Here is a 26,186-nt window from a genome sequence, read left to right as displayed (position 1 = left end):
GACAATTTAGATAAACAGGCTTTCAATGAATTACTATCATATTGGATAATGTTATAATATAATTTACACCAATAATATATAACTGAATCGTTTTATTATATGATTGGTCCAATTCAAGGTCATAGCTTGATGTGCTATATTTGAGTATATGCTCAGTTTATTACTTACCCCTCCTCCAAAAATTTAAGAATATTTTATATCCAATTCACTATTATTGAATCTAATTCTTATTCATATAATTGTTGAATTTATTTTATCAGAGAATTCTTAACATACCTAATTCGTTTAAACTTTGAAACATACCCTATTGTCAGTTATTCTGTTGAATAAATGTAAGTTAATTGTAATGAATAGTTGTTTTGGTTATGTTTAAAACTTAACAGTGTTCTAATACTATATTTACTTTTTATAAAACATTAAAAATGTTTGAATGAGTAAACATCAACTCTGAGATGCAAGTACATCTAGCTGACGAGTCCGAAATAGGACGAAACATGCATCCTGGATTCCACTGCTAGCCACTGTCTATATTTGCTTATTAAAAATGTTTTTTTAAGTAAATTAATCTTTCAACTATGAATTTACATCAGTTCAAGTTTGTGAGGATTGTTGATTTTCAATTGAGATCATGAATCTAATAATGTTAGATCATCACTGAAAACCTGAAAGCACTGGAATGCCGTTTCTTGCTGAGGAGTTCTATACTAAGAACAAACAGCATTCTAATGCCTACAGAATTTCAATGATGATCTAATATTAATTTATAACTGTTATTAATAAATAGTTTACATAACATTCTCAATATTACTAGTAGTAGTTTGATGGGTTTTACCTCGACTAAGTATCAAATAATTTTTCAATAATTGAGATCATGAATCAATTGAAGCTACACCACCATAGAAAACCTGGAAGCACTGGACGGCCGTTTCCTCATATTGCGAGACAAGCACCGCTGAAGAGCCCCACAATAGGACGAAACGGCTGTTTCTCAAGATCAACCTCCTACAATCAGCTGAATATTGATCTTTATAACCAAGAAATTAATAATAGAAAATTATTTGTGTTAAATCATATTATGATCTTTGAGATGGTGAAGAAGATTTGTAGCTCAGGTAGGTGATTTTGATGGAGTTTCGTTCTCTGAGCTGGATGGTTTGGTCGTGGAGCTTTCGTCGACCTCCAAACACTTCACTTCTATCCGAAGTTTGTGCTGATGATGTCGTTCAGAAAGACAATGAAAGCTCCACGACCAAACCATCCAGCTCAGAGAACACAATTCCACCATATTATGATCACTTACCTATTATGTATTGGATTAATTCAATCCCCAATAGAAAATACTTTTAGATTTACAATTAAGTGCCTTATATCTGTTTTATTATGTAGACAGTGTATATTTATTATGCCAATAGATAATAATTGTTTATACATGTAATTGTAGAAAAAAGGTAAATAATTCAACTGAAGTGTGTGGATGAGATTTGTAGGTTGTAGGTTCAACAGTATAACTGATAGTATCAGACTCTTTAGAAGGACGAAACACTTGTCAAGTGATCAACTGAGATCAGTAGGCTATGGGTTCACCAATCTTTACAGAATGACTTCAATTGAATAGACTGTACCTTTGGAAAATAAAAAGATTGCAATGTGAATTAAATCATTAATGTCATTAAAGCAGAACATTTTCTAGATCTTATCTTGAAGGTAAACGTATCTAATATTTTGTCTTGTCTTGAACATCAAATATAATTTAAATTCACATAAATCATTAGGATCATTTCAGTTTTGATGTTACATGGTTGAAAGTTGTCTGCACAAAAACCCTGTACCTAGGTCTCGTCGAAACTTTCACTTGTCAATAATGCATACAGTGTACTGACACTGTATTATTCAAACCTATTTCACTATCTGTCCTAACCATAGATGCTATCAGTAAAAATCAAAAATTATTTGATCACTTAATTAGTATCTTTAGTTGTCTTTTTATTATACGATGTAGATATTCGGACCAAAGTAGGTAAAGCTATTCTCAAACTTGCAGTATGAAAATTGAAAGCCCAAACTATGGTTCATTAATAACCACAGCAGTCAAATTGAATGATCATAAACATGTGTAAATCAAATCAACTATCTTTCATACATCTAATAAGTCCTATACTAGAACAAAATGGCTATTTATTACTTCCAGTTGTTCAATGATGATCTTTCTAAAATTGGTTCATGGTCTTTAAAATACTCAATTACCTCTACAAATTCCCTATACTAGTGACTAACTACTCATTAGCTTCAATAGGCTATTCCTAAAGTTCTAATGAGAAATCATGACCAGTTCAGTTCAACCATGTTGGGTGAAAGATAGCTACCCACAGTAGCCGATAGACTACGGTTTCTCATTATCGTGAATTTATTAAAGTTAGACATATTTACCATCGGATACCGTCTCAGTTGTTTAAAGGTTAAGGGTAAATGCGGAAGCATAGGTGATGAATTCTCTCCCTGAATGTGGAGCTGTTGATACCTACTACTCAGAAATGTTACACTACAATCAAAATACCATCGAATGCTCCCAAGTTTTTGAATGATGATTTAGCTAAAAATCAGTTCATGATTCAAATTATGAAAATAAAAATTAACTTTATCTTTTCAATTCCCTGATTATTTTCGATGCTTAAAGCATAGATTTCATTTCTATCTGTTCATAATAGATACAATAGTTGGTCAGTTTATTTTTACATTTATCAATAACTTAGAGGTAGAAACTTGTATCTTTATAATAAAATTTAAAAAAATATTTGTATAATAGTTTATCACGAAAATAAGATAACGGTTACAAAATGGAAGATATAATAATAAATAAAAGATTGATCTAGAATTTTCTTGATCGATCTAAGAAATAAACAACTTGGTGGATTGGTTGAAGTTAAACATTAACACCATCGAATGCCGGCTCAGTTATCTAGTGGTTAAGCGATCTGGCGTGAGTCTGTTTGGTCCCCGGTTCGAATCTCGTGAGTTGGGATCGTGGATGCGCACTGCTGATGAGTCTCACAATAGGACGAAATGGCCGTCCAGTATTTCCAGGTTTTCTTTGGTGGTCTAGCTTCAATTGACTCATGATTTTAACTATGCAAAAAAAATAATTAGTTCTCTATATTTGTAATGGTAAATGTTTGAACTTAACGAATCTGAGTATTCTATGTTAAAAGATGAAAAATTAGATTGTAAAGGGATTGATGATGAAAGTAGATGATTTATATTAAATGAATTGTCAACAATAGTAGTGTTAAGTTTAGTTGCATCATTTGAATTGACAGCTTCTTTGTATCCTATCTGGAATGTTATCGAATCAATTAGAGGAATTAGTAAAGACCTAGGTGTTTATTTTATTTCAGTCAGTAAATATTGTATAAGAATAAAACGATGATTAAACTCTGAAGTAATATATTCTAAGCAATAGATTCTAAGCAATAGATAGTAATACAACTGGAGAACATCTGGAACTGAAAACAATTGTCAATCAACACCAAGATCAGAATTTTCAATTCAAATGTCAAGACAGTTCTACTGTATGGGGAAGAAGCCTGGAGAACTACGAAAGTCATCATCCAGAAGATACAGGTGTTTATTAACAGTTGTCTAAGCAATATACTTCGGATCCGTTGGACAGACACTATCATTAACAACCTACTCTTGGAGAGAACAAACCAGATTCTAGCGGAGGAAGAAATCAGGAAGAAGAGCTGGAAGTGGATAGGACACACATTTAGGAAATCACCCAACTGCGTCGCAAGACAAGCCCTTACGAGGAAGACTGAAGAACACATTACGCCGAGAAATGGGGACAGACATGAGAAGAATGAACAAAAATTGGATAGAACTAGAAAGGAAGGCTCAGGCCAGAATGGGTTGGACAATGCTGGTCGGTGGCCTATGCTCCATTGGGAGTAACAGGTGTAAGTAATTAAATTAAGATAGTAATAAGGTCTAAATGAAGTTTCGTTCACACAAATAATTCTTGTACAATAGGAAGAAACGGCCGTTCAATCTTTCCAGATTTTCTATGATCGTCTAGCTTCAATTGAATCATGATCTCAAATATATTTTAAATATTTGCTGAAAGTTGAAAATAGAAAACTAATACTGAGAAGCATGGAATTCAATTAAGGAAATTATAATACAAATTTGTAGTAATCAATCATCATTACTATAAATATGAATCAGAAATTATTATGTAGTTCAATTACAAAATTCATTTAGTCCTTACTACATATAGATATGATTGAGTATATTTCAATAAATTTATAGAAGTTTACGTAGAGTTCAATATAAATGACAATTATGTTCGTAGTGTCAGGAAGTTTGTAGATATGTTTAGCCTTCATAGTTTACATCAAGGGATGATCTTAGCTAAACAAACAATGAAAACGAAGAAACACTGGACAGCAATTTCGTTCCAATGTAAGATTTCTCAACAATCCACATCCACAGCTTTATCGTGGACAGTACTCAGAACCTTTAATATCACTACAAGCGTCTGACTTCTAGACTATCGAGCTAGTAAAATAAATTTCAACAGCAACTAAAAGACAAATAAATGAATAAAATCAAATTCAAATAAGTTTATTATCCTACTGGTTACAAAGGAAAAGAGATACTAAAAATATAAGTACAACTTTAAGTCTATTACCTTGTTAATAAGAACAACATTTATAAGTAAACATTATCTCTTCCAGTTTGAACTTTATCAGGCTTTACTATAATATACACTAAGACCTATATGTATATCTGTAAATATTAAATCAATCAAAGCAGTTTACGAGTAACTGATAGTAATGAAACATAATAAATGAATGATAATGAATACATTCATTCCATGTAAGGTAACAACAGATTGGACATTTAAAATCTCGCGAGTCGGGATTGTGGATGCGCACTGCTGAGGAATCCCACAATAGGACGAAACGATTGTCCAATGCTTCCAGGTTTTCCATGGTGGTCTAACTTCAATTGACTCATGATTTCAATCAAAGCAGTTTAAGAGTCACTGATAATAATGAAATAGATTATATAGATAAATATAATGAATAAAAAGTACAAATTGATAGTGTAATGATAAATGTACTATTAGTTATGATAGGAACAATAAAAGCTTGAATCAATGCATCGTAATAGGAAGCCAATCAAATAATTGAAAATTCATAAAATTATATTTAAATAAGTAAACAGTGAAAAATATATTTGAAAAAGAGTTGAAGACAAATGAACAAACAAAGTGTATGAAAAATGATGCGTAAAATTGTTTGCTTAGCCATATTCAGTCAAAGAAGTGATAGGGGTGTTACAAATTTCTCATCGGTACGAGGATGTGAATTGTTGGTTTTAGTCTTTATATCTTCAGCTATATGTAAAATACAAGATCGAATCTCACGACGAAAAGTATTAGGTAAGTGATATATTACTCTAGATAATTCTATTCTATTCACTACATTACCCCTATCGACCAACCAGGATAGAATGAAGCCGCTTATTATTTTGGTCATACTTTTTACGAACTGTAAAGGTAAATAAGAGTGAACCTTAACTCTTGGATGCAGCTACGTCCACCTGATGAGTCTTAAATAGGACGAAACGCGCATCTTGGATTACACTGCTAACTACTATCATCTCGGCTTATAATTTGAAGATGGGTGTTCGTTAGTTCACTATATCAGTTGTCTAGTTTTACTCCTGACACAGTTTTCTACGCAACAACAGCTGAAATTGTAGATATATATAGACGTTATTTATTTATTTATGTAATCTATTTGTTTGTTATCAATGATTCGTAAAATGCCTTGATTAGGTTAATGTTTAAGACATATTTTAATCCTTCTTTATATTACAATGGAGCCTAATAAAGATGAAATTGAAAAAAGAACATTATTCGTAAATATATGTTGTTCTAATAAAAGACCTGTTTGTGACTAACAATGAGTACATAGGAATAAAGATTGAGTAATGACATTAACACCGTTGGATGCCGACTCAGTGATCTATCGTTTAAGTGCTCTGGCGTAGGACTGGTAGCTCCTGGGTTCGAGTCTCGCGAGTGCGGGGTTGTGGATGCGCACTGCTGAGGAGTCCCATAGTAGGACGAAGCGGCCGTCCAGTGCTTCCAGGTTTTCCATGATGGTCTAGCTTCAATTGACTCATGATTTCAACTATGAAAATAATGTAAATTTTACAATTCTTCTGTATATCTAGTAAAAAGTAACGTGACATGTATTAACACCTTTATCATTAATTATTGTTTATTTAGATTTCTTCTTACTTAAAACAAACTCCAATTAGTTTACATAATAAAATTTCAAAATGTAAACCAACATTTTTGAATCAAGATTGAGATAATTGATTGGTAATTTGCAAATTAACTGTTTACTGTATGGTTATCAGAATTTAGTGAGATAGTATGTAACTTTGTGCTTAGATACATTCGATTGTCCCCACTTGTGTTCTCATTCACTACACTAATATTGTAGAAATATCACTAGAGAATCTTATTATTCCATATATGAATAATATATACACCAGATATTCTTATTAATGAATCTTTCTTATAGCTATAAATAGTTCTGATAGAAGATTCTTCATTGCTTACATGATCTTAATTAATGAAATCTATTGAGTAATTCATAGAATGAAATTTTGTAGTAATGGTAAAGGATAATTATGGATATTCCTACACTCTACCAATTCTGTAAATTATAGAAAACAATATCTCTATTGTACCTTTATTTGTATTATGGAACAAAAGTAATTGATTGTTCAAAATTTCATATAACTCTGAGATGCAGGTACATCCAGCTGACGAGTCCCAAATAGGACGAAACGCGCGTCAAACTGGATTCCACTGCTAACCACTATCCATCTATGCTTATTTTAAATTTATTTACAATTCTGTCTTATAGTCCAATAAAAGGATATTGAAGTATGGGATCAATCAATTATGTTCGTTTTATTCTCATTTTTTTCTTTATCTGAAATGAAATCATCGAAGTCAGATTGTTATCCTAATGGTAAACAGAAATTTCATATACATAGACATCTATCAAACCACTTGGTAAACATGCCTATATAGATATATACATAGTATAATTACTATTATTAAATATACCATTATGGTTTCATGAGTATATATAGTTATATGTATATGTATACCGATAATTGTCATCCATATGCTCGGGTAATTGATATAATAGAAGTTGCTTGACTTAAGTTATACAATTATTTTGTTTTTTTTTTGCTTTTAAGATACTTAACAATCTATGGTTTAAATGATCGAAATATATAAGTGAACCATATTATTATTATTATTCTTTTGTAATCTATTGAACAAGGATAACTCGAATGGTTATTCAAGAAGAAACGACAGATTACGATATACTTAATTCAATATATGTAACTGTATTAAAGAGCAGAAACAAGCGGAATGAAGAAAATGACTATCGAAGGTTTTTTGCATGAAATTTGAAACCATCTTGAAAGTTGTAAGAATTACCTAGATTTTTATAACCTTCAGATCAATGGATTTTAGTTCCAACATTCTTTGGATAATGTCACCTCTGAAATAGAATATACCATTAGTAACTTACTAAATAATAAACTAATTGTCAGACTAGGAATGATAAAGATTCTATGTATGATCTTCACGAGTCGTGGTTTTTTCAAAACTTTGTTTGAACAAATCCTTTAGCAAATTTGTTAATGAAGATTCTGTGGACAACAAGGAGTTCACTGTTAAATTATCCATGATCCTTGAAAATACCTGGAAATGGACCCGTTTACATTCGAATAATTGAGAATCTCTACCAATGTTTCTTCAATAATAATATGGGAAGATTGATAGTAAGGCTAAAAGAAATAAAACGTCTCCCAAAACCACCATACTCTAAAGAATTTGATTGCTTCCCAAACGAAACATACAGTTTTTATGAAATTTCCCATTTTTATTTAAAAGATGACTTTAAGCTCACAAAATCATCTGTAACGTTCCAATTGGTTCAGCACTATAGTAAAGTTACACATTTTTACATGTTACGTATTCATTTTATCCGTTCAGGTTATACCAATGATTCACTTAAATAAGTTCGAATACGAAAAAAGAAGTGTATACCGATAACAATATTTTTAAACAAAATAATTTTATCAGAAAGGGGTTTTGTGAAGATTATAGTAATTTTATAGTCGCATTCATGATTCAATGGAAGCTAGATCACCATGGAAAACCTGAAAGCACTGGACGTAATCTTGTGAACCATTATAAAAGTTACAATAATAAATAATGATAATCAGTAGTGATTTTAGGTAATATGTACTGTCATCAGTTCTATTGCATATACATTAACGAAGGTATCTCTTTTTTGTCTAAACGTATTTCTAAGTTATATTTCAACAAATCGCCTTCCGGCCCTAGTACGGTTGAGAATGGGGAGAGTCAGCTCGTCCTCTCCAAGTGTTCTCAAATGGTCACGTGCTTGCGATCACTGTCAAGGAAGTCCTACTCGCTGCCTTCTCGTCGCGAGGTTGTTTACGAAATTGAGAGGACGGAATGTGAGTGTCCGATACTTTAACCGGGTTGGTGGACATGGCGCGTCCACCTAGGAGAGTTGGAAATCCCTGATTCCAAACCAATTGTGTACATGACTTCCAGGATCCTGAAGGAACAAATGGAGTATGAACCTATTGTTGGTCACCGGCTACCGTGGGACTACATCCCTTCCCGTTGTTTCACTGCCTTGTGGATTGGACCTTCAGGTCAAAGGCTGCGGGTGTGGTCCCCCAAGAAAACCACCTGTTTTGGTATCCCAGCTCGAATGATTTATGTGACGAATATATATTTTGCGCTCTCTTATACCAATATTTATGTGTTTAAGTACATAAATACCTCTGCGTCACAGTTAATCAAGATGATCTGATAACTACACTTTTAAACACTATTAGTGAACATATGGATGATTTTAAATAGATTTATAACCATTCATTATTCTAAACTTCAGAAAGATAATTATAAAGAAATTTTTACGAGTTTTTTTCACATTTACTCAGATCAAGGTATAACATTTAATTTAACAAGCTTATTTAACGTTTTTCGAAAGCGAATGAATGCTAAAAACAATATGCTGTTTACCAGTCTTTATGATATATTCAATATCACTTTTTACATACTTGAAATGTTTGAAAGTTACATTTTTCCAAGTATAATGACCATAAACTTTACTGAAACTGAAATAAACTTATAGATAACATTGTAAGCAAAGATGGATAGTGGCTATCAGTGGAATCCAGGACGCGCGTTTCGTCCTATTTGGGACCCGTCAGCTGGATGCACAAGCAAGTGACTATCAGGACTTAGTAGCTGAGTGGATAACGCAATGGCGTTTGAAGCGAAAGGTACTGGATTCGAGTCTCAGAGTGAACATCAACTCTGAGATGCAGGTACACCCGGCTGGCGAGTCCCAAATAGGACGAAATGTGCGTCCTGGATTCCACTGCTAACCACTATCCATCATTGCTTACAATGCATGTGAATTAAGGCAATATCGAGGCACTACGCACAGTATGCACATATGCCAATTAGAGACTGACCAGTTGCTGTTCTAAACATCAATGGAAAGATTCAAACAAACAATAATAAGTGGATTTAATAGATAACAATTCGGAGTAATTGTGTTTGATTTTTTTTGGGTAATCACTAAACAAATGGTTGTCTTATATATTCATCTTAAGGCAATAAATGATATCTACTAGCAATAACATTTAAGATGGCTGAGAAATACCAACGTTTTATTATAATCTGGGATATTTATGATTATTGAAAATACCATTCTATGAATTCATGATGATAAAATGAGTAGTTTTACTTGATCAAGTCTAAGTGAATTATTTCTTTAAAAGTGTCAAGTAGTAAACCACTTAAACTCTTCAAACGTTAATAGAATAAATTTATGTTTCGTATATCTAGTACTTATTGTACTAACCTGTTATCTCAATAGGAATTAAGTCGAACGAATTTATTTCAGGTACTTAGTTACTCAAATAAACAATAATATAAAAAGCAGAGATGGTGGATGTTTCTATACAAAATATTGCTCTTTTCAAAAGGTAATATCACTCACAAAAGTTAATCTGTAGTGTGACAACGAAACAGACATTGGATATATTTGTACGTGTACAGACACTAACACATACGTACATTCATAAATGAGATTTATATGCATAGTATAACAAGAATACGAATGTATAAATTCACTTAGTATTGTTTGTTTGAATCTTCCAATTGATGTTTAGATCTGCAACAGGTCAGTCTCTAATTGGCATATGTGCATACTCTACGTATTGCCTCGATAAAGCCTTAATTCACAAGCATTATAAGCAAAGATTGATAGTGGTTAGCAGTGGAATCCAGGACGCGCGTTTCCTCCTATTTGGGACTTGTCAGCTGGATGTCCCAAATACGACGAAACACTCCTCCTGGAATCCACTGCTAGCCACTATCCATCTTTGCTTGCAAAATAGATGTATGTTCTGAAGATCACGATTTCCTATGAAAAGAATAGAATTCCTAGGTGTGTAAAAATGACTTAAAAGATATACATTGTGAAAGATACTTATGTCTCTCTGAATGGTCAGATAAATCACATATTTAATCTCACTAAATGGTTTACGGAAAATATACTTTTGTAATTATTCTAAACTCCATCGTCATAATGTACTTTTACTGTTACTATTAAAGAAACATGGTAGAATACTTCAACAATTTGCGGATAAGTAAATTCCTAGGACAGAGTTGGATGGAGAATGCTAGTAAGCGGCTATGCTCCTCGACGAGGGGTAACAGGCGTAAGTAAGTAAGTAAGTAAATTCCTAAATATTAAACCGCTAATAAAGAGCATACAATAAAGGCAAAACATATGATCTATAAAAAAGATATAAATGATGCCAGTACTTGTAACCAGTTTTATCTTCAATATACATATGGAATAAACAACTGGATTTATTAACTAAAAATTCATCTAACCTTAGCAAATTCACATCACTTATTTACTTAATGAATACCATTAGTTATATTAGGAAGTAGAGTGAGTTGTCCTACGTATGCTCTTAGTGTAAAGTTATAAGTATGTTGGTGATTATAAAAAATTTCAAAGTATTTGTTCTATGCTAGCTTATTATCAATTGTCATCTAACTAAGGTACATCACCTACTCAATAAGATTTTCATAATTACTATTATATTCACGATGTTTTACCAAAAAAAAACAAACTAATTATGCCTTCTTTTAAACTGTTAATAGAATCAATAACAAAGTATCCGGACCGTCTCCAATACCATAATCGTCTTTTGTCTCCATTGTAAACCCTCCCCTCCCCCTTAAAATCTCAATATCGGTACATACTGTTATCATTGTTTAGATTTATAGATACTAATAAGGTTTGTTTTTAATTTTATACATATGGTTAGTAAAACTCAATATCCTCCCCCTCCATTGTATGATATTTAACTAATATTCATATTACCACTCATTAACATTATTTTATTACAGGAATTAAAACACTGTTACGGTTATTAATATTCCCATTATTATTATATTATTATTTTCCTAATGTTTTTCAGGGTTACCAGTAGCTACTAAGTTATCAATGAGTTGCCAATGTTAGAAGTGTTAAAAATGCATTGTACCTCTACGACTACAAAGAAAGTGGACTAGAAGCTTATTAATAAAATGCGCTATATATATGATGAAGGTCGAATCAAAGATCTAATTACAAAACATGAAATGTTGAAGTGAATAATCTAAGGGTCACCAATAACTATATTTGCTATAACAAATAAAAATGCGTACTGCTGAGGAGTCCCACAATAAGACGAAACGGCCGTCCAGTGCTTCCAAGTTTTCCATGGTTGTCTAGCTTCAATTGACTCATGATTTCAACTATGAAAATACTGAAATCTCCACAAACCCCTTCAGATTAAAAATACTTTTCACCAAGATCGTAGAGAAAAGCTTTGATCAACAGACTAACTCCAATGTATGAGAATAATGACTGCATGCTTTTCTTAATTCTAAGCTACCATAATGTCTCCCACTTATCTGTACAATTATCACAAGCAGTTTCCATATGAAATGTCGTCTCATAAATTTACTGGAAATTTTTTTTGGAATTGAAATAATACTTTAGTAGGTGTGTAGTATCCTGAAATATATACGACTAGATTTCATTTCATCTGCATTGGTTCTTTAAATCTTCCTGTTGATGTTTGGAGTTGCATTTGGTCAGTCTCACATTGACATATGTGCATCGTGTGTAGATTGCTTCGATAATACCATTCAGTCACAAGCATTATAAGCAGAGTTGTATGGTAGTTAACAGTTGAATCCAGGTCACGGGTTTCATCCTATTTGAGATTCATCAGCTGGATGTACATACATCCCAGAGTTGGTGTTCACTCTCGGACTCTAACCTAGTACCATTCACTTCAAATCCCATCACGTTGTTCACTTAGCTAATGAGTTCATATGTAGAGTAGTTCAGATAAAAATAGTAGTTTCTTTAATGATCTGATGGTCAAAGTCAAACTCATATTTTTCGACATTCTGGTTTCTTGATTCAAGTGGTAGGGCAGCTTGCGCATTTAGTTTTACTATGGACTGGCTTATTCAAAGACCTAATTGATCATTTCCATATCTACAAACTTTTAATCTAATTAGAAAATTGAGAATGTAGCACTAAATCTACTTTCTAGAGAATAATGTTATCAATTAATTCTAACGTGGCATATATATACAAAAAGGAAGCATGGTACACTTTAATTCCTTTTGATAACCATACTTGTCCTTTAATAATTTAACTTATTACATAAACTGGTTTATTCACTGACCTACTAATGCTCATCTTTTGAATAACTTCTGTACATATTATGCTGTATTATTACGTAATTATTGGTTTTTATTATGAGTAGTATTGTCTATAACCTCTATTCCCTTAGATAATAAGACTAGACATTTGTATAACCATCAATCTCAACTTAAGATTTTGGTATAACTCTATCTTTTGCTCTTAATATCCAATCTCTCTTGAAAATTCCATCCTAACATCATTAACTACTATCTATCAAACATTTGTTTCGAACCTTATTATATATTGTCAATTTATCTGATCTAGAGTCGATTAAAAGCACTGAAGTAGAATAAATAGGAGACTACGCAATCCTCTCCCAACTTGATCGACTTTTTAAACAATCTTGACAACTCATCATGTCCCTATCTTTATTCTCTTTTCAAATTTATGTCACTGTATTATACTCCTTGAATAACATCTTCAGTTTCAGTTTCAGTTTGGAAAGGACAGGAGGCTTGATGGCCTGTGTTAGTCCTGGCAATGATGGTCTCTCAGCTGATCCAACTTTCTTTTGAAGGAATCGATGGATGGAGCCTCAACCACGTGCTGAGGTAATGAATTCCACTCGTTGATTGTTCGATGGGAAAGTCGGTAGTCAGCTGACAAGTAATTCGTTCTGGGCTTGTGAACTTTTTTGGAGTGTCCTCGTAGATTTTCCGTTTTGGAAGACAAGAAAAATGAGGGTATATCAGGTGCAAATTTGTCATTAAGCAATTTGAAAACTGTAATCAAGTCGCCTCTGATTCTTCTATTTGACAGCGGAAATAGGTTTAGCTTGGTCAGTCTAGTACCATACGGGAGCTTCGCTATTCAGGGAATCAGCCTAGTTGCTGTTCTCTGAACTCTTTCCAAGAGTTCACTGTCTTTTTTTAGGCAGGGGCTAGCTGCTTGTATGCAGTACTCAAGTTTAGGACGTACGAACACTGTATACAAAGACAGAAATGTTTTAGCGTCGAGATGCCTAAAAGCCCTGCGTATGGACCATAAAGTTCTAAAACCTTTGGTGGCTATTGCACGGCAGTGTGCAGTAGTCTTTAAAATAGTAGTCTTTCCAAATTTATTTCACTGGATTGTACTCCTTGAATAACATCTTCAAACCCTAATCTTTCACATTGCTGCTCAAACTCTTACTACTTCTACCACTATGGGATTTAAATCGACAACTGCATCTCTGTGTTAATGTGGTATGGCAACTCGAACTGATGTATGTACGTACGAAGTTCTATGTTGTGACTGATTGACTGATTCAAAAACCAATTTTTAAGAAGGGAATTAGAAAATATATATCGTTTTTTCATGCTTCTTAAATTTTCTCACGTTCACAGTTAGTTACTCTGTTTTGAAATCGAAGTAGATTTAATGCAAAAGTTTTTTCATACAGTTAGAAATCATTTTTCTCCTTACGTATTGATAAAGGTGTGAATAGAATTTCGGTTGCCCCCCCATATGCAATATACATCATTGGTATGAAATCGGATGATGGGAAGTACAAATGTCATTGATGGACAGCTTTATCATCATAACCCTCATACTTCTAGAACATTTACTTCCTTTGATCAGTATATATTATAGTCATTTTTTTACCATGCTCAATCTTCATTTTCTGGCAACATTTTCTTTAATTTGCAACAATGCTTCTTATGTCACTCATGAATTCTCTCTAAAATGTCATCTCAAGTTTTCTACAATAAGTATCCTATTTCAATGGAATGATATTACTAAACTCTTCATGCAAGTGTGGTGTGGGTTACTTATATCCACATAAGTAGTATATGACAATCGTCAGGCATTGAATCTATTTCACTAGAAGATCGATAAAGAAAGAACGGGGACGAAACGCGATTGGTATGAAAATGAATGAACAATAAAATCGAAGACGATGGACTGATAATTACTAAAGGAACAGTCCAGAATGGGGCAATAGACTGATAGTTTGCTAACTAAATATTTACTGTATGGTTGTCAGATTTTAGTAAGATATTCTGTAATTTCTTGTCAAATACATTCGACTTTGCCCACTACTATTCCTATTCACTACACAAGTACTCTCTTATAATTAACATAACAAGTAAGACCTCCAATAGTTCCGAAAGTGTACTTTAATTTTATTAGATTAAACATTTCATTCTAATCTGTGAATCTTTTTATTCAACAAATTTATTCTCTTCAATTGCATATTATAGTTAAAAATTAACAATCAACTGTATATCGCACTTTTCTCATTTTAATCATAACGAAACATAATAAGTCCTGGGTTCGAATCTCGTGAGGCGGGATCGTGGATGTGCACTGCTGAGGAGTCCCACAATAGGACAAAACGGTCTTCCGGTGCTTCCAGGTTTTCCATAGCGGTCCAGCTTCAACTATAAAAAAACATAATACAATAAAATATTGAAATAAGTGATGCATATAATCAAATAAGCATAATTTACAAACCCCCAAAAATATAAACATCTTTTCAGATCACATTAATTCAACCGTATTCATTCGTGTAAATTAGAAATTTTTTTTATTTTTATAAAATCTACATAGTTAAATTTAAAAGAATAATTGACGATTATTTCCCCCTCCCCCAAAAAAAATTTTTTTCACTTGCATAAGTTACCAAGTCATGTCTAATAATTGACCGTAATTAGATTGACGTGACTAAGTTTAATAATAAATAAATATTTACTTATATTACTTATATTGTTTATAATTTTAAAAAAAGGTTGTAACCATCTTAGAAATTAATGAGAAAGTTGCTATTCTTCACACATCTGTTCAATTGAATTCCATTCAGAATATGAATAATAAAATGCTTAATCTTAAATGAAAGTATAAAATTTTCTTTTCAAATCAACTATGATAAGTTTAAGGTTAAAGCACAAGTAATAAGTAATAATGTAGTGAGGCAGAACGTAGGTAAAGAAAACTGATTATATAGTTGACATTATGAGTCAATTAAAGCTAGACCACCAGGGAAAACCTAGAAGCATTGGACGGCCGTTTCTTCCTATTGTGGGACTCCTCAGCAGTGCACATCCACGATCCCACCTCACGAGATTCAAATCCAGAACTTATCAGTCTCGCGCGCGAGCATTTAACCGATAGACCACTGAGCCGGCATCCGATGGTGTTTATGTCTAAATCCATGAAATTGAGCAACCATACACCAATGTCTTCAGTGAGTTGATATCTCCCAACAGACCTGGTTTAACTCCAGTGGTGACTGCTTCTCTTTGGAACTCCACGAAATACCTCATGGAGCCAGTCACTAGTGAGCATATGATCATTATCAGAAGGGGATTATATTCAGTACAAAATTACAGAGTTACTTGGTAAAATATTTCATTTGCAAAATGTTCATTCATTGTTTCAAACTTCATTGTTCCTGCATTTCCATACTGATTGCATTCTGTTCCCATTCTTCCCTTCTTGATCTTTTCAATCTCTTGCTCTCAGATATTCTATCCCTGACTCATGATATATAATACTTATGTCGATATAAGTAGCCTACACCACAACATTTGTTTGAAATATTGTGTAGCTGGTGAATAATAATGTTAATGGAGTACACAAAAAAAAGAAACATCGCAAACATTTTAGTCAAGATTGATGATTATAATTGTGTCCAATATTCTTCTCATATAAATTAAGGGAGATGGTACAAGGAAAAGTAATATTCACAATAAAAATAGTTAGTTAAGGAAGTATATGGGATGATTAGAATTGAAGTATTTTATAAAGAAAAATCAGTTGAGAGTTTTTATTTGAAACCTCTCCTTTCTTGACTAACATTAAGACGACTATGGCTTTCAGTATCGTGATAATAAATTTAATAAAACTATAATATACTGACGAACTTCAGTGACTTATCAATCAATAAGGAAACGTTGCCTGGTTATAAAACAATTAGCAATGCAAAGAAACAAAATGACAGTGGTATAATAGCTTTAATTTGAACAATTAACTCTTAAATATACATATTAAGATTCGGGTTAATGTTTTTAGTTAAGGTTATCATCCTACAGAGTTTCGGTCACCAACTGAAATCATTTATAGTGGATAAAGGTTAGGATTAAGTATTAAGAGTCGTACTGAGTTTTTGAGTTAAGCTAACATATAAAGGTTAGGGTTCTCATCATGAACTAGCATCAGCTATAATGTAATTCTTGCAAACTGTCTTTTCACAACTTTAGGAAACTTTGGGCTAAGATTTAGAGTATGAGTTAGAAGTGGAGAATATTACTTAGATTCACTAGACACTCCTAAATACGCATTAAATAACGTTTAGTAATTCAGCATACAATCTGCCTTAAGAGCAGGTTCATTGTGTAATTCACCTAAAGCACCATCTAAAATTCACTTTTTGGTTGCATAATATATTTCAAGCATTTTTAGAATCGATTATTGTCAATTATCATTGAAGTGATGATAACATAAGGCATTTTCCTAATTCTAAATGGTCAACTCAAGGCCCTCATTATGCTATACTTGTACCAGAAATTTTAAAATGATCTTGAATAAAAAGGGAGGGATTAGTTTAATCATTATTGAAATGTGTGAGCAGTTTGTCTAGGTGCACACTTTTATCCCCAGACACATAGCATGCCGAAAAGAAAATTATCTCTGTCTATAACAACGCTTGAAGTTGAATCTAAATTAGTGACAGCATGATTATTAAACTTCATTGTTATCAAAAAGGTAATCACTGAACAAATTGTTGTCTTATATATTCATCTTAAGGCAATAATAACTGATTTCATTTTTAAAAATTAATATTTCCTGAAGAGTAGTTTTGGGGGGAGGTAACGTATGTAAACCAGATCATTGCTGCGAGAACGGGTTATATATATAGTTAAAATAATTCATTGTGTCACCGAATAAAAATAAAGAGAATTCAGCGAAGAGAAGTTTCTTTTCGACGAAATCATTTGCTTAAGCTGTACATTCGTATTTATAGTTATATGGAAAATATGTCTATAGAAGAATAGAAAATATCGCATCACAAATTAATTTGAGACTTATTATCGTCGATAGTAACTTAACATCTAGACATCATCCGGAAAATGCAGCAACAGTACAAAAAAATTCCTTATGAATATGGAATTTAAAGGAGATACGGTTGCTGAACTCTTGAACAAATGGATTTCAAAACCGCTGAATAAAATATTCTACTCAACTAAGCTTTAAATTGTTTTCTCAAGCCGACCTACCATATGCGGATGTGTTAAGGATAAACTTCCGCTTTGAGCCATATCAACGTGCATCCATAAATTTACTTGCTCATGTAAGGCAGGTTACATTGGTCGCACAAAGCAATCACTTTCCAAACACATCTCAGAACACCTCCCGGCATGGCTTATAAAAGTAGAATGCAAAACAATTACTAGTTCAATACAGGAGCATTTAATCAACTATGGACACATCTTTCCAAAGGAGTCTTTTAAAATAATCTACACAGTCAAAGAAAACGGATCGAAAGGAAGTCGAATCAAAATCTTATGCACTGCTCAAGCATTGGTAATCCACCAACTCAAGCCCGAACTTTGCGTGTGAAAACCATACATCCAACTTCTCTTCCCTCCTTGGCCTTAGTTACCTTTTGTAGTATGTTTGGATTGACTTTTTCCATTTTCTTCATTTTTTTATTTTTAGGATTGTTATTGACTGTTTTAAATTAGTGTCTTGTAATTTTAAACTTTAATCAGTTCTATTCACTTGTTGTTGTTTACTTGTATCATCCTATCATTATTTTGGACTGTAATTGATCAGTCTCTTATTGGCATATGTGCATCCTATGCGAACTGCCTCGATATTCCCTGATGTCACAAGCTTTATAAGTAATCAGTTATTATTACCTTTAAGCAAGTTTTCTTGATTATTATTATGACCTTTATGTTTGTCGTTTATCTTCATATCCATCAAGTGGACAATTATCTTTCGTAATGCTAACTCGTAAATTACTTTCACCTTCTTATTCTTCCTTAACCTCCTGACTATTACACAACCTCATCCGAATCACTTTATAATACAATCTTATCTATCTTTCTATAGTATAAAAGCCTGACTGAAACATTGAATACTTTTAACTAGACTGACATTTTTTTCCATTAAATCTGTTTTTATCACTATTTTTTCTTTGATTGTCCAGTTAGTAAAGTAAATTATTTTGTCAAATTCGTTTTTATCAGAAGGGGGTTTTGTGGAGATTTTAGTAGTTTTATATAGTTGAGATCATTAGTCAATTGAAGCTAGACCACCATGGCGTGAGACTGGTAGGTCCTGGGTTCGAATCTCGTGAGGCGAGATCGTGGATGCTCACTGCTGAGGAGTCCCACAATAGGACGAAACGGCTGTCCAGTGCTTCCAGGTTTTCCATAGTGATCTTGCTTCAATTGACTCATGATCTCAACTTTATAAAATTTGTTTTTACCTCTTCTTGTTAAAAGAAAAACAAACTTATAATAAGAAAATAAAGAAATCAAATTTTGTAATAAGCAAAGATGGATAGTGGCTAGCAGTGGAATTCAGGACGCATGTTTGTAATTATTTCGATATTATTGAATCTGGTTTGTTGTTGTTTTGTATCTAAATTAGATGGAGGTAATTACAAAATAATGTAATCGACATTCAGTTTCCTAATATAAAATGAGAGTTTTTAGATTTTTGTAACAATAGTCTGATTATATTGAAAAGTTTATTATTATCATTTAGCTTAACTATTGTAAGGCCAGAGTAATTTTTATCTGTTCCCATTAGTTTTGTTGATTTTTCAAAAGAATGAAATAAAGAAATTAATCAAATAAATTTCTCTTACTAGCTGATATAGACTGATAAGCAAAGATGGATAGTGGTTAACTGTGGAATCCACGACGCGCGTTTCGTCCTAAGTGAATTTAAACTTCACCTCATTGCACAAACTAGTGGCTATCAGGACTCAGTAGCTGAGTGCATAACGCAATGGCGTTTAAAGCGAAAGGTACTGGGTTCGAGTCTCAGAGTGAACATCAACTCTGAGATGCAGGTACATCCAGCTGACGAGTTCCAAATAGGACGAAATGCGCGTCCTGGATTCCACTGATAGCTACTATCCATCTTTGCTTACAATGCTTGTGAATTTAGGCTATATCGAGGAATACGCACAGTATGCACATATGGCCTATAAGAGACTGACCAGTTGCAGTCCTAAACATCAATGGAAAGATTCAAACAAACAATACTAAGTGAATTTGATATCGACTGATGTTTAAGATAAATTTCGTTTACCAGATTGGAAACTTGGCAAAAATGATTACAGACAACTAGGTGATTTCGGTTAATGACGAAAGTACAGTTGTGAATTGTGTAAAACATATCTATAAATATAAATTCTTTTTATCATTGAAACCAGAAATAATATGACAGAATGACTCAAAATATTGTTGTTGTTTTTTACACAAACGAATAGTTATAAGTTGAATTCATGAGTCCATTTAAGCTAGGCCACCATGGAAAACTTGTGACTAGGGGAGTTCAATCAGGTCTGCGGTGAAGCAGTAACTCACTGAAGACAATGGTGAACGGTGGCACGATTTCGTAGATTGGTTGAAGTTAGACATTGACACCGTTGGATGTCAACTCAGGGGTCTAGAGGTTAGGCGCTCATGCAGGAAACCAAAGGTCCTGGATTTGAATCCCACGAACAGGATCGTGAATGCGCACTGCTGAGAAGTCGCGTACTAGGACGAAACAGTCGTCCAGTGCTTCCAGGTTTTCACTGGTGGTCTAACATCAATCGATTCATAATCTCAATCAAAAAATTAACAATCTCCACAACCCCATACAAATAAATAGTAATCAATTAAAAAGCTAACAATGGATTAAAGTGTGAATGGAATAGGATAATTAGGAATATTTTTGTCACAGTAATCATCAAAGGTATTAGATGGATTAAATGTAATAAAGTGATATAAGAAACAATTACGCATACAAGCATGAGGATTTAAGGAATGGTTAAAGAGAGAGGAAGGACATTTTTTAATGCAAAATCGATCAAATGTGAGTATAATAGTAATAGTATTAATAGTAAAAAGAATAAGTTAAGATAACAACAAAGATAGGGACGAAATGTGCTTCTTTTGCACACAAACATATTACTTTCTGATAAGTAATTATCTTAGTTATCAAAACTGATTTTGTCGGATATCTATGAATGATTTTAAAATATTTACTTATTTGAACACATAAATATTGGTACAAAGAGGCACAAGATACATATGCGCCACACAAATCTCATTTGCTTTTTCTGAGGGCTGTGAAACTGCCCAGGTGCCCGAACCGAAGCAGGTGGCTTTCTTAGGGCGCCACACCCAGAGTCTTTGACCTAAAGGTTCAATCCACAAAGCAGTGGAGCAATGTAAGGAGATGCAGTCCCATGGTAGCCGGTGACCAACAATGGGTTCATACTCCATTTGTTCCCTCAGGATCCTGGAGCCCATGTGCACCATTGGTTTGGAATCAGGGTTTTCCAACTCCCCTAGGTGGACTCTCCGAAACCAACAATCTGGTTAAAGCGCCGGACATCCGCTTTTCGTCCTCTCAATTTCGTAAACAACAGTAATGCCACGAGAAGGCATTGAGTAGGACTTCCCTGTCAGAGGATATATACGCGTGGCCATGTGAGAGCACTTCGAGAGGGAGAGCGGACTCTCCCCACTCTCGGCCGTACCAGGGCATTTTAAAATAACTGTGAATTAATTTCAAGTTAACGGAATATACCCATTAAGACATAAAATAAGAAAGGGTGTTTCAGAGAAGAGTTCTCTTTCTGGCGAATACGTTTTCAAAACTGTACAATCTCAAATACATAATTATTTTTCAAGATGACAATAATTAGTAATAATAAAATCCTATAAAATCCTAAGTAGAACAAACAGAGGAATTAAAACGTTATTTTTATCAGAGAAAGTGATAATAGTTATATTATATTGATCATGAAGATAGATAGGGAAGTTATAATTGAGAAGTTAAGGCTCGGCATGTTGAAATTGAGATTAAATTTAGTCAAGGGGATCATAGAAACATAAATAAACCAATTGGTGACAAAAGGTCTATAGAGAAGATAGAAGGGGAAGCAGATGGTTTTAAGGGAAGAAAAGTATGAAGAAAGAAAGTCGTGAGATATTCAGATCATAGTAAAGGGAGAAGTTGGACCAATTTCTTTCGGTTTCAGTTCTAGTTTATCCAGATGCATAGTTTTACATGCCAAAGGCAGTTATATTGTATCTTGTTAACATTACAGAAGCAGTTATCGTTAAAGTTATCTCTGGATTCTCCCTATCAGTAAGAATAAGATTTACGAAGTAAATATAGAATCGTTGAAACACCAATGTATTCGATGTTACAAAGTTTTATATAGTGTTCTTATGCTGAGAATAGGAAGTTAAAAATTTCTATGATCCATAGTCTATTCATCATCAGGTAAGAATGCTATATACTTCAAGTAATGGAGTAGTGCATTAAAAGTTTAGGCGTTGAACTTTTAACCATTAAATCATTGGTTTGATCGGCTGAGAAGTATCACCAGTATTCATGTTTAAAATATTTCTTCATCTGAAGTACATAAATCTTTATATCGTAAATAAACTATTTCAATAAATATCTTTCTTTTTGAGACCGACAATTAAATAGTCACAAAATATACCTGCTTTGACTCTCTACAACTACAAAACATTAAAATACATATCAGTACAGTGCTTTTCATTTAAAGATTAAGATTAAAATGTTTATTATCTTTAATAATATATTATCATTAAAATTCATAACATTACCATAAAACTATTCCCCTTTACACCAAAACTAATCTTTTATCTTTATATAGATACTACTCATAGATGTATTTATTAAGATATATCATGTTGAATGTATCAATTTCTTGCAGAAACCCCCCCCCCTTCCCCCCAAAAAAAAAGAGAAAAAAAAGAACAAAAGTTGTTTTATTTACACTAACAGAATGTAATAAATTGTAGTCAATGTATCAAATTACAAATTAAAAGTTTAATTTTTTTCTTAACAGTTAAGTTAACAATTTCAATTTAATTCATTTAAAATGTTCATTTTAAACAAAATAAAATTCTATTTTCTTTGACTATAGGTTATTTGTTTAATTTAAGATATATATAATTATAAGCAAATATGAATAGTGGCTAGCAGTGGAATCTAAGATGCGCACCACTTCGTCCTACTTGGGACTCGTCACGTGGATGTACCTTCATCTGAGTTGATTTCCACTGTGGGACTCGAACCCAGTACCTTTCGCTTCAAACGTCATCGCTTTATCCACTTAGCTACTGAATCCTGATAGCCACTTGCATGTGCAATGGGGTGAAGTTTGAATTCACTGAGTATTGTTTGTTTGAATCTTCCCGTTGATGCTTAGGCAATAAGCACAGTATGCACATATGTCCAACAAGAAAGTGATCAGTTGCAGTCCTAAGCATCAAGATTCTGGCAAACAATACTAAGTGAATTTATATATAATTATGTTATTTAAATCTACATATTCTCTTTAATAAATGCCTCATTTGTAAAATTGTTCACCTAGAGACAATTCTTGCTTCTGTCTGGGCACCCAGGCAGTATCATAGCTCTTACACATATCAATGATAACTGCTATTGGCCTCATTGTTATTGTATGGCGTATATGCATTTAAAGCAATTAGTCCCTTTGATAAATTTCGATAGTGTAATAAGAAGACGAAGATGATCAGAACTATATGACATAGAATTAAATGACCCGATAAGAGTAGAGGATAAACATCCATCATCTTCTATTGCCAAACATATAATCGAAACAGGCATAAGATTGATCTCAACTCGGCTTTTGTGGTGTTGTATGAAAATGTAAAAGGGTGTATACTAAGGTTTATTGAAGCCTTAACCATACGAAAATTCAAACCCCCTTTGTGTATTCAAAAAACAGTTTTTCCTCACCCTTAAACCTACCCTGGTAATACTAGCTTATTATCCAAAGTGATTAGGTTTCGAATTGTTTTCGCATTATTTACTTGATTATTCTTGTCTCCTCTTACTCTCAATTTCCAGTCCAGTTGACCTTTTATTTTTATATATAAATGTTCTTAACAATTATATGTGTGATCAGATTGTTCGAAATGTATGTAATATACCAATACATAGTTCTCATAATCATCGTCTTCTTATTACACTATCGAAGTATATTTGGTGCCCCCTTGTACCAATGTTCATGTGTTCAATAAAATAAATTAATAAAATGAAGACCATGAAAGTGAAAAATTAACATTTTTCATATATATACATAATTATCAGAAGGGGTTTTGTGGAGATTTAGTATTTTTTTATAGTTGAAAGCGTGAGTCATTTGAAGCTAGACCACCATGGAAAACCTGGAAACACTGGACGGCCGTTTCGTCCTATTATGGGACTCCTCATCCACGAACCCGCTCTCGCGAGATTCGAACCCAGGACCTACCAGTCTCGAGCCGAAGCCCTTAACCGATAGACCACTGAGCTGGCATCCAACGGTGTTAGTGTCTAACTTCAACTGATCCACGAAGTTGAGCAACCATTCACTAATTGTCTTCAGTGAGTTTCTATCTCACAACAGATGTGGTTTTGAACTCCACTGGTCACTGCTTCTCAGGTTTTCCATGGTGGTCTAACTTCAATTGACTCACGCTTTCAACTATGATAAATATACATAATTGTTAAAAATACACACAATTACAGGAATATGATAGTTAACAATAAATCCTGTGATTAATTATAACAGTTCACGAATCGATCTAAGTTAGACCATTATTGTAAACCTAGATAAAGGGTTATGCAATATCATGTTACGATTGAATTTAAACATTAACACCATTGGGTACCGGTTCAGTGGTTTATAGGTTAAATATTTGCACATGAAACCGAAGGTCCTGGGTTGGAAACTCACGCGTGGGATCGTGGATGAGCACTGCTTAGGAGTCTCGTACTGTGACGAAACGGTCATCTAGTACTTCCTGGTTTTCAATGACAGTCTTGCTTAGATCGACTAGTGAATTCAACTGTCAAAAAACTGCAATCTCCTTAAATCCCTATATTGATTAATTATAAGTTAACATACAAAATTATTACTCGGTTTTAGTAAAGCAATGTATCTCCTCAAGATCATTTTTTGAACTTATTCAATCGTGTGAACATCAAATTATGAGCCTATAAACTAATTGTTTGTTTCTTGTAACTTGTAACAAGCATATAACTAGTTGATACAGTCACAGTTTAATACCATGACATATAGATGTTTATATTATTTTTAAATATGAGGTCTTTGATAAGTATTGCTTAATTGAACTAACTGTTCTATGACTTAGTAGGTAGATACAAACGATAAAAATGTCATTGACTTGACATTTCAAGAAACCTGATAATTTCCTTATTACATCAAGTATACCGACTAATAGAGAAATTTTAAAAGTTTGTTCTTTTCAATTAGGAATGTCTGTTTCACAGAAATTATTGGGTTATTATTGGGTTTGAGTCCCAGAGTGAACATCAACTCTGAGATGTAGGTACATCCATCAGACGAGTCCCAAATAGGACGAAACGCGCATCCTGGATTCCACTGCTAGCCATTATCCATATTTGCTTATAATGCTTATGAATAGCGCATAATATTTCTTAAACTTTTTATTGGTCAAATAGCAGCCTTCAGTGTATGTTTCTTTTATATTTCTTTTTAGATATTATTTACGAAATATCCAATTAATATGACTAATTATTGGTTTCAACTCTTCTGTTGTATGATTATTGGATTTCTAATACTAACTAGTCATACTAATTGCATGGACTCTGATAATGATCCTTCAGATATCAGTGCAGATAAACGCTTTCTGTTAGCTTTACCGTCACCCAAAAGGTTAAGCCAACCTTCATATTCGTTTAACCGTTACAGACGTCCAATGTATGGATATGGCTATAGACCAGATTATATTGATGCTGATGATGATTTATTCAATGAAGATAAAAGATTTCTACTTGGTCTACCGCCTAAAGTTGAACATAAACGTTTCCTACTTGGTTTACCACCATCACTTAGACAACATAAAAGGTTCATTTTAGGGCTACCAGCACCAACTAGATTTCATTCGTAATTGAAGATAGTTTTAAACACGTGAACACTTACACACATATGCATACAAAACATTTCACCAGACATATATGTATTCATTATATAACATGTCTGAATAATAAATTATAAAGATG

At 33.1% G+C, this 26,186-nt stretch overlaps 1 protein-coding gene and 1 non-coding gene across 2 annotated transcripts; one reads left to right on the top strand and one right to left on the bottom strand.

Moving 5' to 3' along the window:
• Window positions 1–26,186, top strand: Smp_004710 (hypothetical protein). The gene is made up of 2 exons (XM_018796212.1): window positions 1–332; window positions 25,664–26,186. The coding sequence occupies exon 2, from the start codon at window positions 25,691–25,693 to the stop codon at window positions 26,072–26,074; it is 384 nt and encodes a 127-aa protein (XP_018650447.1). The 5' UTR covers window positions 1–332; window positions 25,664–25,690; the 3' UTR covers window positions 26,075–26,186.
• Window positions 23,183–23,257, bottom strand: Smp_tRNA_00120_Pseudo_TTG.1.1. Its single transcript has one exon. It is a non-coding gene (tRNA).

Source organism: Schistosoma mansoni, chromosome 2 (genome assembly GCF_000237925.1).
Source record: "Schistosoma mansoni strain Puerto Rico chromosome 2, complete genome".
Lineage (NCBI taxonomy): Eukaryota > Metazoa > Platyhelminthes > Trematoda > Strigeidida > Schistosomatidae > Schistosoma > Schistosoma mansoni.
This window is presented reverse-complemented; position numbering and strand designations above follow the sequence as displayed.